This window comes from Pelophylax lessonae (assembly GCF_965119305.1).
Source record: "Pelophylax lessonae genome assembly, chromosome: 2".
NCBI lineage: Eukaryota > Metazoa > Chordata > Amphibia > Anura > Ranidae > Pelophylax > Pelophylax lessonae.
In genome coordinates, this window is record NC_138769.1 from 461,765,402 (window position 1) to 461,780,386 (window position 14,985).

The 14,985-nt window shown below is 43.7% G+C and overlaps 1 protein-coding gene across 2 annotated transcripts in view; it reads left to right on the forward strand.

The window, feature by feature from the left end:
- JADE3 (jade family PHD finger 3) overlaps positions 1–14,985 on the forward strand; it is a 163,599-nt gene that overhangs the window by 40,839 nt on the left and 107,775 nt on the right. For both annotated transcript variants that reach the window (XM_082246078.1, XM_082246079.1), the window contains one exon: positions 8,958–9,049. In XM_082246078.1, the coding sequence (XP_082102204.1) occupies positions 8,958–9,049 (92 nt within the window). The remainder of the gene's footprint in view (positions 1–8,957; positions 9,050–14,985) is intronic.

Genomic DNA, 14,985 nt, shown 5'->3' on the forward strand with positions numbered 1-14,985 from the left:
CCTGGAACGCCCTGAGTCTCAGCTACCCTTTGGCTGACAGCACCCCCATCCCGGGTGGGAGGTGATCTGTTTCCAAGTGGCGCCCACCTGGTACGGTATGGTGAGTAAAATTGTCCCCCCAAACACCCTTGACGGTCATGGGGCCTCAATTCTCTGGCAACCTGGAGGAATAATCTGTTGTACCCCTTGGCATTCCCCCTACCCCTAGCAGGTTATACTTTGGGGGAGGTAATAATGCGGCCTTTCTGGTGCGTATTTGAGGGGGGGTGGATTGTCCTGGGTGGGTTCTTGGCAAGGGACCTCTTAGATGCCTGTTGTTCTGAGACCTCTTTGGGGGGGTCCTGGAGATTGCATGACGTGCTGTGGGGGCCACCATTTTGCTGTGGTTCATGATCTCTGTGTTCCCATTAGTTTGCATAGGCAGCCCCACTGAGAATGTATGAGTGGCCATTTTCTTGAGGTCCATGGGATGGACAGGCATGCGGCATGGATCGTATTGATGGGGGCAAAGCTTCTTCCTCTTCCTGTGCAGACAGTGTTCGTTTCGTTTTTACACTGATCAGGCTGAATGTGTCTTGGTGGTCTGGTAACGTTCCTGGGTTTCCTTGTGGGTTTTTCCTCTTCTGCTTTGCTATTATTACATACATTGGTGGTGCCTAAGCGTTTTGCACGCCGTTATCCTTTTTTCGGAGGTGGTGTCCAATAGGTGGACTGTACCACCGAAAGTGGATTCTCCTGTGGCCAGGTTGAATAAAATGACTCTGGTACCGGAGGAAGAGTCTCCAGCCTTTCCGGATCCCATGGATAGACGGGTGGAATCCTTGTCCCGCCATTTACATGTGATAGCAGGTCACATGTTAAAGGCTACCTTTATGAATGTTTTAGTAGCACAGACTGCTACTGAATGGGTGAAGTTACTGAAAAGTAACTTGGAAACGCCACAGCGTCCCTTTTCGGTACTGGAACTAATAGACCAGTTGACCCAAGCCCTGGTGTTCATGTGTGATAAGTCCCTGGACTCAGCTTTGTTGGTGGCCAGGACGTCAGCAGTGGGGATTGCTATTAGGCGCATGGTATGGCTAAAATGCTGGTCGGCTGTCCAGGCTTCTAAGAAGGCTTTGGCTGTGACTGGGAAGTACTGCTAACCATACAGTCATGGTCAGTGTACCCCTCCTTTTCTTGTGTATAGACTGAAGGGAAGAAAGCATTAAGAGAACGCAACCGTATTTAATGCTTTCTTCTCTTCAGTCTTTACACAAGAAAAGGAGGGGTACACTGACAATGACTGTATGGTTAGCAGTACTTCACAGGACTTGCCACTATGACTGACAGAGGGTGAATTCAGGGAAAGGCTTGATAACGTTAACACAAATAAATCACCGGGACCGGATGGCGTACATCCGAGAGTACTCAGAGAACTAGACCACTGTTCCTGATCTTCGCTGATAGTATTTTGACAGGAACTGTACCTTCAAGGCGGTTCCATTTGCTCAGTCCCATACAAGGCCTTTGTAAAGAAAGATTCTTGTAAAATGGAACAAAGATCTAAAGTCCTTCGATTCTGTGATTCGGCTGAGCCACAACCCAAAATCTGCTCTGTTGTGGTGGATTCAGTCTCCAGTGTGCCAGGGCATGTCCTTCCTACCGTCGTTTTGGACGGTGGCAACCACGAATGCCAGCCTGCCGGGCTGGGGCAGGGTGCTTGGGAAGCTCTGTGCCAAGGGTACCTGGACGATGGAAGAGTCAAAACTTCAGATAAATGTTTTGGAGCTCAGAGCGATAAAGCTTAGCCTGAGTCATTGAATGACTCGTCTGCAAGGTTGTCTGGTTCAAATTCAATCAGACAACGCAACAGCTATGGCTTGCATCAATCACCAGGGGGGCACCAAGAGTGTCTTGGCAGCCAAGGAGATGGCTTAGATTCTGGCCTGGGCGGGAAGCTTTGTTCCAGCCCTCTCTGCTGTACACATTCCAGGTGTGAAAAACTGGCAGGCAGATTACCTGAGTCGTCAGGTGTTGGATCAAGTGGTCCCTACACCCGGAGGTGTTCTGCCTCCTGTGTGTTCTGTGGGGGACTCCCGAGGTCGATCTGTTTGCCTCTCGCCTCAACAAGAAGGTGCAGAGATGCGTAGCCAGGTTTATTTAGAGACCACTGAGTCCTTTAGAAAATCAGACGCTCTTTTTGTCCTTACTAGTGGACCTCGTAAGGGATTGGCTGTGTTTCCTGCGACCATTTCCAGATGGATCAGGCAGATGGTGGTACAGGCTTATTCACTGAAGGGTCAGGTTCCTCCTTTCCCAGTAAAGGCTGATTCTATGAGAGCGCAAGTGCCTCTTGGGCTTTTCGCCATCAGGCGTCTGTGCTACAAGTTTGCAAGGCGGCAACTTGGTCGTCTGTGTATACGTTCACAAAAATTCTACAAGGTAGATGTGTTGGCATCCGCAGATGATTCTTTTGGCTGCATGGTTTTGCAGGCTGCAGTTTAAATGAGAACTCGGTTTAATTTCTCTTTGAGGGTTCAATTTTTTCCGAGTGAGCTCCAGTTGTTTCTGGTTGAGCTCCATGTTACCTGGTTGGCTAAGTTTAGCCATTGGGGACTTGCATTTTTGTTTCTGCATTGTTTCCCACCCCTCATGATTATACTACTTTGGGACATTCCTATGAGTCATGAAGATAAGGAGCTGCGTCTGTTGATAAACGATAGAAAAAAATGGATTTTTGTAAGGACTTACCGTAAAATCCTTTTCCCTGAAGTTCATCGACAGACGCAGCACCCGCCCTCTGAGGTATGGGGTTTTTTGTCTTCTAAACACTGCTTGCAACTAAACTGTTTGATGATAGCAGAGTCTGAGGAGTTGTGCCTGCAAGGACAGCCTCCATAGGCGTGGTTAAGTTTTTTTTTTTTTTTCCTGCCTAGTGCCTATTCCTAGAAGGAGGAGCATAACGCTATGAGTCGTGAAGATAAGGAGCTGCGTCTGTTGATGAACTTCAGAGAAAAGGATTTTACGGTAAAATCCCAGGTTTTTTTTTTTTAGCACTGATTACTGTAGTAATGTCACTGGTCCCCCCCCCCCCCCCCCCCCAAAAGTGTCAAAAATGTCAGTGATCTGCCGCAATGTCTCAATCCTGCTAAAAATCACAGATTGCCACCATTACTAGAAAAAATAAATAAATAAAAATGACAAATCTTTCTCCTAGTTTGTAGACGCGGTAACTTTTGAGCAAACCAATCCAAATGCGCCTATTGCGATTTTTTTTTTTTTTTTTTTTTCTTTTTCTTTTTCTTTTTCTACAAAAATATGTAGCAGAATACAAATTGGCCTAAAAGGATAAAACCTTTTTGATTGATTTTTTTTTTTTTTTCGGGGAATGTTATATTGCCGAATGTGAAAAATATATATTGTTGTTTTTTTTTTTTTTTCAGAAATGTTATTTTTTTTGTTTATAGCGCAAAAAATAAATCGCACAGGTGATCAAATACCACCAAAAGAAAGCTCTATTTGTGTGGGAAAAAAGGACATAAATTTTATTTCGGTACAGTGTCGCACGACTGTGCAATTTTCCGTTAAAGTAACGCAGTGCCAAATCGCAAAAAATGGCCTGGTCATTAAGGGGACAAATTCTTCCGGTCCAGAAGTGGTTAACTGACGATTGCGTGGTTGTTCGACGCTGTACCCAAATAAAATTTAGGTCCTTTTTTCCCATAGAGCTTTCTTATGGTGGTATTTGATCACCTCTGCTCATTTTATTTTTTCGCTATAAACAAAAGATGACCGACAATTTTTTGGAAAAAAAAAAAAAACGTTTTTTACTTTCTGCTATAAAACAAATCGAATTTCTTCATCAATTTAGGTCAATATGTATTCTGCTACATGTTTTTGATATAAAAAAAAAAAAAATCCCAATAAACATATATTGATTGGTTTGCACAAAAGTTATAGCGTCTACAAACTATGGGATATTTTTATGGAATATTTTTTAATTTCATTTTACTAGTAATGGCGGCGATCAGTGACTTGGCGGACAAATCGGACATTAAGTGACACTTTAGTTATTTTTTTGGGAACCAGTGACATCAATACAATGATCAGTGCTAAAAAATATGCATCGTCAATGTACTAATGACGCTGGCATTAGTACATTCCAAGGGGTTAACCTCAGGGGCGATAAAAGGGTTAAATTTGTCCCTAGGGGTGCTTGCTAACTGTGGGGGATGTGCTTTATCAGAGCGCCGTTCTGCCTTTGTTGGGAATGATCAGTGGGTCCCGGCAGACATCAGATCCGCTGGACCTCCCGGCTCCTGCTGCGTCCAGTCACAGTGGGAGCGGGTCGCCGGTGACCCGCGTGCAGAATCGCATACCTGTACGGGAGTCTGTGCACCGGAGCCGCCGCCCCGCAGTAAATATGCATGTGGCGGTGGGCATGATGTTAAAGGCAAGTTACAGCTAGATAGATATAAAAGACACAAATTTGTTCACCTCAGTATTCATAAAAAGAAGTAATTTTGCCTTTAGTTATACTTTAATTTGTTTGGATAGAGTGGAGAGGGATTAGAACGCCTGTCAGTTTTGTTTTTTTTTTTTTGCTCTGAAAGTATCATCCTCTCTATTTATCCTGCTTACCATTATCATTGAAAGTGAAATTAAAGTCCAAATTTTGGGTTGTCTCCAGAAAATTAATAGAGGGGAAATCTTTCAATAGGGACACTAGTTCTGGTGACTTGGGGGGGGGGGGGGGCGCCCAAAGTATTCTTTTAACTACTTCCGGACCGCCCGCCGCAGTTTTACTGCTGCAGACAGCCCCTCCTGCGCGAACCGACGTAGCTCTACGTTGGTTGCACACCTGCAGCAGAGACTCCGATGCACGGGGCAGGCGGCTCCGATTGCGCCTGCCACCCGCGATAGCTGGTCAGCTATTGTAAACACAGCTGACCGTTCTCTCTGGAATAATCACAGAGCGCCTGTGATCCTTCTATATAGGATCACAGGTCTCTGTGATCATTTCAAAAACCCAACCCCCATACAGTTAGAACCCAACCCATCCCCCATACAGAAACACTCCCCTAGGTACACATTTAACCCTTTGATCACCTACTGTGTTAACCCCTTCCCTGCCAGTGTCATTACTACGGTAATCAGTGCTAAAAATATGTACTGTTACTGTAATAATGTCACTGGTCCCCCCAAAAGTGTAAAAAAATTTCAGTTAGGGGTCCGATTTGTTCACCGCAATGTCGCAGTCCTGCTAAAAATCGCAGATCGCCGCCATTACTATTAAAAAAATAAACCGCAATAAAAATTACATAAATCTTTCCCGTAGTTGGTAGACTTGATAACTGTAGTAATGTCACTGGTCCCCCCCCCCCCCCCCCCAAAAGTGTCAAAAATGTCAGTGATCCGCCGCAATATCTCAATCCTGCTAAAAATCACAGATTGCCACCATTACTAGTAAAAAATAAATAAATAAAAATGACAAATCTTTCTCCTAGTTTGTAGACGCGGTAACTTTTGAGCAAACCAATCCAAATACGCTTATTGCAATTTTTTTTTACCAAAAATATGTAGCAGATTGGCCTAAAATGTAAAATTTTGATTTACATTTTTTTTTCTTTTGGGAATGTTCTATAGTAGAATGTGAAAAATATAGTCGCCCCCCCCCCCCCCCCCCAGAATTGTCGCTCTATTTTTGTTTATAGTGCAAAAAATAAAAATCGCACAGGTGATCAAATAAAACCAAAACAGAGCTCTATTTGTGAGAAAAAAGGACATCAATTTTATTTTGGTACAGCGTTGCATGACTGCGCAATTGTCACGCAGTGCCGAATCGCAAAAAATGGCCTGGTCATTAAGGGGGCAAATCCTTCTGGTCCAGAAGGGGTTAATTTGCAGGGATTTCCACTCCCTTCCTGTTATGGGACAGAAAGTGAAGGGAAATCTCAATGGGACACAGCTGGCAAAACAATTGACAAATTTACAGAAAAAAGTTTTGCCTATAGTTCTACTTTTAATGCATCATGATTTATTTATTTATTTTTTACTACAAGAAGTGGTGGTGCCTGAATTTAAAGGGTTTGATACCCCAACACTTCATAGTCCTGAAATGTGCCTGCTGTACTATGTACTTATATGGGAAAGTATCCTGTTCTTTGTATTGCTTCCTTTATGTGAAATCCTTGGTGTTCCCGCCATTCCCTCTGCTTTCTTATGAAAAACTGACCTCCCTAAACAGGAGAGCACACGGCGGTGGTCAGTTATCTAGCTGTGCTGGGAACTCAGCCTGATCTCCTCCAATGGTCACACTTGTCCTGGCGCCTCCCGCTGCACAGTCTTTTACTGGGAAGTTCAGTGTGCTGCTGCTGCTTCTCCTACTCCTTCCTCTCAGCTCTTATGCAGCTGAAAACAGAAGGAATGTAATCACTTATAAAAGGGAAAAAAGTATTTATAATGTTGTTTTTTTTTTTTTTTTTAATAGCTATACAAAAATGTTGTGCATTTCATTTTGATTTTACACCGCATTCACACTGCAGCGGCAAGACTTCGGGGACGACCTGTGAAGTCGCGTGCAGCACGACTTCGGCGCGACTTGCATTTACTTCATAAAATGAAGGTCTATGCAAGTCGCTCCGAGGTCGCCCCGAAGTAGTACAGGAACCTTTTTCTAAGTCGGAGCGACTTGTGTCGCTCCTATTAGAACCGTTCCTGTACCACACAATGGACCGCGACGGTCCGCTCCATTCACACTAATACGACTTGTCAGGCGACTTGGTCAGCCTGACAAGTCGCCTGACAAGTCGTATTAGTGTGAATGGAGTCTTATTGCCGGTTCACACTTCCGCGTGTGCGGCGATCGCATGTAATATCAGAGCGCACTTCTCCTTCATTACATGCGATCGGATGTGCAGTGTGAATTCAGCCATACACTTTGTATGGCTTAATTCGCACTGCACCCGCACAAAAGTCGCACAAGAGGCATTTTTTCAGCCGCATCAGGATCGGATCACACAGTGGTTCACACTTGTGCGATCCGATCCTGTGCAAACTGTCAGATCGCACTGTGATATGCGATCAAACTGGGGGTGTCGTTAACATTTCATTGACACCCCCAGCGTATCGCATATGGCAGTGTGAACTGCCAGATGTGCGTTTGCGATGCGGGAACAGGCTGCAAATTCGCAGCCTCCCCGCATTGCACAAGTGTGACCCGGCACTTAAACTGAATGGGTTTTTTTTTTTTGTAAGGTGTTCGTTTACAATTACTTTAAGTCGAGTAAATATAAAACATTGCATATTTAGTGCCCGTTCACATATGAGCGACGCTACTTCGCACCGCGACCTCCGAGGTCGCGGTGCGAGCAGCGCGCCGCGACCTCGGAGTGGCCGCCACGGACTTCATAACATTGAAGTCTATGGCGGTCGCCTCCGGGTCGCCCCAAAGAAGCTCCGGACCCTTTTTTTAGGTCGGAGCGACTTGTGTGGCTCCTATTAGAACGGGTCCGCAGCTTCCCTATGGGAGGCGACCTGTGAGGCGACCAGGTCGCCTCACAGGTCGCCCTAGTGTGAACCGACACTCAGTATTCATCCAGAGGTCTTTGTTTCTTTTCATGTATAGAGATGTTATCGCTCACATCTTGTTTAAAAGACCTAAAATAAAAGAGTTGTCTACATACCACATAACTGAGGATGCAGTTTACAGACATAGCTGAGTGTAAGGCTGGTCATACACTAATAGATTTTTTTTTATCAGTCTGCCTGTGGGCTCCTCAAAAAAAAAAAAAAAAAATGAAAAAAGATTTTCTACCAATGCAGCTTTTCTTTTCACCAGCTCCTGTTCAGCTGATGATTTGAATTTTTCAATTGAAGGATGTCAGGTGGGAGGGTGGCAATGGGGCCACAAACTGAGTGAATATCCCAGACTGGATAAAATTTGCATAGTTTATGACCAGCCTAATATGTTTGTTGAAGAGCACCTTGTAAAACAATCATTCCGTTTTTAAATTTAAATAAAAGGCAAAACATTTGTGTACAGATATAAAAAAAAAAAATATTCTAAACCCTTTTTTTTTTTATAAGTGTTCACCTTCCTTCTGTTCTCAGCTGCATAGGAGCTGAGGGAGGACTAGCTGCAGCACACTGAGCTTCCCAGTGAATGGCTGTGCAGGGGAGGGTATCTGAACAAGTCTGATCATTGGCTAACTTCCCAGCATGGCTAAAGAACTGACCACGATGTGTTCTCCTGCTTAGTGTGGTCTTTTTTTAAATAGGAAAGCAAAGGGACTGGCCGTAACGCCAGAGATTTCACACAAAGGTACAATACAAAGAAGAGGGGACTCTCCTGCAAGTACATGGTAAGGCAGTCACATGTCAGGAATATGAAATGTTGGGTTTACAAATGCTTTAAGTCATCAGCCATGGTTTGATACTTTTATCAGATTATTTCTTCTGAAGTTTTATTCAGATAAGGCTACCTATGCCACGTGTTAAATGTTTATATGTATAAAAAAAAATATTTTACATACAGCATATAGTAATTAAGCGGACCTCATCAGCTTATAAATGAATAAAATTTGGAAACAAAAAAAAACCCATTATGAATGAATACAGTAAAGTGAATGCAGGTTGTTATTGGATTGCGTTCACTAATTAAGCTCAGGTATGTGCTGCATGTGCCAGCATCATCAGCATTGGGTATTATGCCTGTAGGAAATACATTCTGATAGTTGAAACACTGTGAGGGCCTGTGCCAAGTGGGCTTTTGTTGGCTTTAAAGCCTATAAGAATGCAAAAACGTGCTTGAAGGAGGTAACTGCGGGTCTAATTCCCATGTCAATGAATTGTGAGTTTCAAACTGATGCCATCGACACAAGCCCAAAGCCCATGAATGCAGACCCAAATCTGTGTCTGTTTGGACAAAAAGTAGCTGTCATTTGCATCAATAACATTTCTTCATTTGTTCTTAGGTCCTTCGACTTCTTTTTCCTCCTGTTTCCAAGAGTACAAGAACAGGAACAAGAGTACATATACAAATGAGGAAGAGAAGAAATCTGCCGAGGTAATCACCAACCTATTGTACATTGATGGCCATTTATGTGGACTGTCTCCCCTTAGTGGGGAAACTCTGTAAAATCTGCATTGTTTTCTGAAATCTGCTTTTCTGAGATTGACCAGTTTTTTAAGTATTGCCATAGGTGCATGTTCTGTTTTGGGAGTATAATTAAAGTGGAATTGCACTTCATCTTTACACCACAAACCAAAAATGCTATTTTATTTTTTTTTTTTAATAGTCAAAGCAAACTCGCCCATCCATGTCTCCATGCTTTATTTTGTTGAGAAATCACTTTGGGGAAAAAAAACCCTAGTGTTTCTGTTCCTGGCCATCTTGAGTAAGGGCAGATGATTCGTGTAGCATTTACTTCCTGGAATCCACCTGCCTTTAGCTCAGGCATGCAAGCAGGAGAGGGTTTAGACAGCCCCCTCCTGATGACTCCTGGGATCTCTGACATAATTTGCCTAGGCATTAAAACTAGGAAGTAATTGAAGAAATGTAAAAAAAAAAAGTTTAGAACAAGAAAATGTGACATACTTTCCTATCCATTTACTAATGCTAGCAGCATAAGGATTAAAAATAGTCAATGTTGACTGAGAGAGTGAAGTTCCACTTTAATGTGTAAGAAGGCAGGACCTCTTGTAAGGGGAAGCATTTCCCCGTGTTGTACATTTCAAATAAGGATTCATGGTTATATAGGCTCCTGCTCTTCCTTGGAAATGAATGGGCTAATGACTTTAAAAATATGCCTATAATAGCAAAATTTGCTTCTATTCTGTTTTTTATAGCTTCAGGTTCTTTGGCTGTCATCCTTTCTTGTTTTGGGTCACTAATCTCCTAAGTAGTGAAGCCAAGATGAGGTTGTTCTGCTTAAAGAGTAAGGAAATGTTTAAGCCAAGTTTTCTTACCCTTTCTCCTTTAAAAAACAATGTAGCTCATTCATCCTCTCCCCCCTCAAATCTCTATACTTGGATCTCTCTGACCAAGTCCTGTGACAATATTTGCATCCCTGTCTGTCTTCTCCACTCGACAACCGCATCTTGTTCCTAAAGATTTCTATGCGACTAAGCGATATGGATCAGCATCTAGCTATTTTCTTGGTGAAGAAGCCAGCAGAGTAATGTAAACATTGCCACGGGCCTCGGCATTGAGATCTAGGTAAGTATAAGGCCCCATGCACACAGGGCATTTTTGCAGCTGCTGTTAGGAGCGTCAGATGTTTTTTGTTTTTTTTTGCAGCTGCAAAACGCCCATCCATGTTATTCTATGGCCTCATGCACACATAGAGCTTTTAGCTGCAAAAAAACCCCAGGACCAGTGCGTTCTGGAGCTGCAGTGTTAAACTGTAAAAAAGTCTTGACGCTGCTAAAGGCTGAATAACGTTGCTTAAACAGCGTTAAGCCTCATCATACTTTTTTTTTTTTCCCATTCAAAATCAATGGTTCCCTATGGGAGCTTATTGATTTGAATGGAAGGTGCATCGCAAGTCGGAACAGGCCAAAATGGGGAAAAAAACGGCGTGGGGGTCCCCCCCATGTTCCAAACCAGGCTCTTCGGGTCTGGTATGGATTTGAGGGGAGCCCTACGCCAAAAATTCTGCGTGGGATCGCCCCCAAAATCCATATCAAACCCTTATCCGAGCATGCAGGCCCCTCCAGTTGCCCCACCACCCCCAGGCCACACGCCCTCAACTGGAGGGGGAGTTGGGGGCTCTGCACCCCCCACCCCAAAGCACCTTGACCCCATGTTGATGAGGACAAGGGCCTCTTCCCGACAACCCTGGCCGTTGGTTGTGGGGGTCTGCGGGCAGGAGGGTTATCGGAATCTGGAAGCCCCCTTTTAACAAGGGGGCCCCTCAGATCTCGGACCCCTTCCCTATGTGAATGGGTATGGGGTACATTGTACCCCTACCCATTCACCCCATAAAAGGCAGTGTATGTAAATAATGACAGTAGACGTTTTGAAAAGTTTTATTAAAAACCTTCATCCGGTCTGGCAGAAGACCAGAGGAAGAAGAAGAAGAAGAGCGGAGGGGAGAAGAGCGGAGGGGAGAAGACCGGGTGAAGATTTTTAATAAACTTTTCAAAACGTCTCCCGTCATTATTTACATACACTGCCTTTTATGGGGTGAATGGGTAGGGGTACAATGTACCCCTACCCATTCACATAGGGAGGGGGGCTCGCTTGTCCCCTCCCCTTTCCTGGCCTGCCGGGCTGCATGCTCGGATAAGGGTCTGGTATGGATCTTGGGGGCTCCCCTCAAAATCCATACCAGACCCGAAGTGCCTGGCTTGGAACCTGGGGGGGACCCCCACATCGTTTTTTTTCTCCCCCACAAGATTCTCAGAGCGTAAGTCGGATCATCCTGATCCGACTTGTGATGCGCCTTCCATTCAAATCAACCGAGGATACGCAAACACCCTAAATTCCAGTTTGTACCCCTGCAAAATGGTGGAGATAACCCAGTTGTCTTGGATCGATTCCCACAAACCTTTGAGAAAAAGCAGCAGCACCAAGTGAGTGGGGGCGCCCCTTCACACAGTAGGCTTAGAGGAAGACTTGGCTGATCTCTGTGTCCAGGGCTTTTTCTGACCCTGCCCTGAAGGCTTGGTTCCAGACCGACGGTTGAGGCCATTGCCACCGTCTGTAATTAGAAGCACTGCTATCAGGTTGAGGTCAGGACTCTGTGCAGGCCAGTCAACTTCTCCACCCCAATCTTGCTCATCCATATATTTATGGACCTTGCTTTGTGCACTGGTGTGCAGTCATGTTGGAACAGGAATGGGCCAACCCCAAACTGCTCCCACAAAGTTGGGAGCATAAAATTGTCCAAAATGTCTTGGTATGCTGATGTTCACTTCACTGGAACGAATGGGCCAAGCTCAACCCCTGAAAAACAACGCCACACTATAATCCACCCTCCTCCAAATAATTTGGACCAGTTCACAAGGCAAGGTCCATAAAGACATTGATGAGCGAGTTTAAGGTGGAGGAAATTGACTGGCCTGCACAGAGTCCTGACCTCAACCCTATGGAACGCCTTTGGGAGGAATTAGAGCGCAGACTGCGAGCCAGGCCTTTTGGTCCAACATCAGTGCCTGACCTCACAAATGTGCTTCTTTAAGAATGGTCAAACATTCCCATAGACACACTCCTAAACCTTGTGGACAGCCCTCCCAGAAGAGTTGAAGCTGTTCTGGCAGCAAAGGGTGGGCCAACTCTATATTGAACCCTACAGACTTAGACTTGGATGCCATTAACGTTCATGTGCGTGTAAAGGCATGCATCCCAATACTTTTGCCAATTTAGTTTATATACAGTGGGAAAAATAGTTATTTGATCCCCTGCAGTTTTTGTAAGTTTTCCCACTTAAAAAGTAATGAAGGGTCTATAATTTTCATCATAGGTGTATTTTAAATGATAGAGACCGAATATCAACCAAAAATCCAGAAAAAAACACATGATAAAAATGTTATAAATTGAGTTGAGTTGCAGTTCAGTGAGTAAAATAAGTATTTAATCCCCAAGCAAAACACGACTTAGTACTTGGTGGAGTATTATTTTAAAATACACCTATGACAAAAATTATAGACCCGTCATTTCTGTGTAAGTGGCCAAATTTACCAGTCCTGCAGGGGAGCAAATATTTATTTTCCCTACATTATGTATATACAGTATCTCACAAAAGTGAGCGCACCCCTCACATTTTTGTAAATGTTGATTTTATTACTGTATATCTTTTCATGTAACAACCTGAAGAAATGACACTTTGCTACAATGTAAAGTAGTGAGTGTACAGCTTGTATAACAGTGTAAATTTGCTGTCCCCTCAAAATAACTCAACACACAGCCATTAATGTCTAAACCACTGGCAACAAAAGGAAGTACACTCCTAAGTGAAAATGTCTAAATTGGACCCAATTCGCCTATTTCCCTCCCCTGTGTCATGTGACTCGGTTGTGTTACAAGGTCACAAGTGTGACTGGGAAGCAGGAGTGTTAAATTTTGGTGATATCGCTCTCACTCTTACTAGTCACTGGAAGTTCAACATGGCACCTCATGGCAAAGAACTCTCTGAGCATCTGAAAAAAAAGAATTGTTGCTCTACATAAAGATGGCCTAGGCTGTAAAAAGATTGCCAAGACCCTGATACAGAGCTGCTGCACGTTGGACAAGACCATACAGTGTTTTAACAGGACAGGTTCCACTCAGAACAGGCCTTACCATGGTCGACCAAAGAAGTTGAGTGCATGTGCTCAGCGTCATATCCAGAGGTTGTCTTTGGGAAATAGACATATGAGTGCTGCCAGCATTGCTGCAGAGGGTAAATGGGTGGGGGGTCAGCCTGTCAGTGTTCAGACCATACGCCACACATTGCATCAAATTGGTCTGCATGGTTGTCATCCCAGAAAGAAACCTCTTCTAAAGATGATGCACAAAGCCCGCAAAACCATTTGCTGAAGACAAGCAGACTAAGGACATGGATTACTGGAACCATGTCCTGTGGTCTGATGAGACCAAGATAAACTTATCTGGTTCAGATGGTGTCAAGAGTGTGTGGCGGCAACCAGGTGAGGAGTAGAAAGACAAGTGTGTCTTGCCTACAGTCAAGCATGATGGTGAGAGTGTCATGGTCTGAAGCTGCATGAGTGCTGCTGGCACTGGGGAGCTACAGTTCATTGAGGGAACCATGAATGCCAACATGTACTGTGACATACTGAAGCAGAGCACGATCGCCTCCCTTCAGGGACTGGGCCGCAGGGCAGTATTCCAACATAACGACCCCAAACACACCTCCAAGATGACCACTGCCTTGCTAAAGAAGCTGAAGGTAAAGGTGATGGATTGGCCAAGCATGTCTTTAGACCTAAACCCTATTGAGCATCTGTGGGGCATCTTCAAATGGAAGGTGGAGGAGCACACGGTCTCGAACATCCACCAGTTTCGTGATGTCGACATGGAGGAGTAGAAGAGGACTCCAGTGGCAACCTGTGAAGCTCTGGTGAACTCCATTCCCAAGAGGGTTGAGGCAGTGCTGGAAAATAATGGTGACTACACAAAATATTGACACTTTGTGCCCAATTTGGACATTATCACTTGGGGGTGTACTCACTTTTGTTGCCAGCAGGTTAGACATTAATGGCTGTGTGTTGAGTTATTTTGAGGGGACAGCAAATTTACACTGTTATACAAGCTGTACACTCACATTGTAGCAAAGTGTCATTTCTTCAGTGTTGTCACATGAAAAGATATAATAAAATATTTACAAAAATGTGGGGGGGGGTGTACTCCCTTTTGTGAGATACCATGTGTATGTGTGTTTATATGTATATATGTGTGTGTGTGTGTGTGTGTGTGTGTGTGTGTGTGTGTGTGTGTGTGTGTGTGTGTGTATATATATATATATATATATATATATATATATATATATATATATATATATATATATATATAATCTGGCTGGAAATCCAGGTAAAACTTTGCAACAGGTTTACATAAACTATTTTCTTCTGCCTCAGAAAACTATACAGTGAGGCATGATGTCATGATGTCAAACACACAGAAAAATAAATTTTGGGTTTACATACACCTTAAAGAACCCTATCGGTTCAATATACTATATCGCGTGAATTCCTGCATTCCTCGCCTACATGTAAAAATCCTTTATTTTTTTGCTAGAAAATTACTCAGAATCACCAAACATTATATATATTTTTCTAGCAGAGACCCTAGAGAATAAAATGGCGGCCATTGCAATTTTTTACTATGACACGGTATTTGCGCAGCAATTTTATTAAACAACATTTTTTTAAAATTAGGAATTAAAAAAAATCTGTAAAAATGGCCAAAATGTTTTCTATAATGTGAAAGATGTCACGCCAAGTAATTGGATACCTAATAATGTCACGTTTTAAAATTGCGCACACTCGTGGAATGTGGCT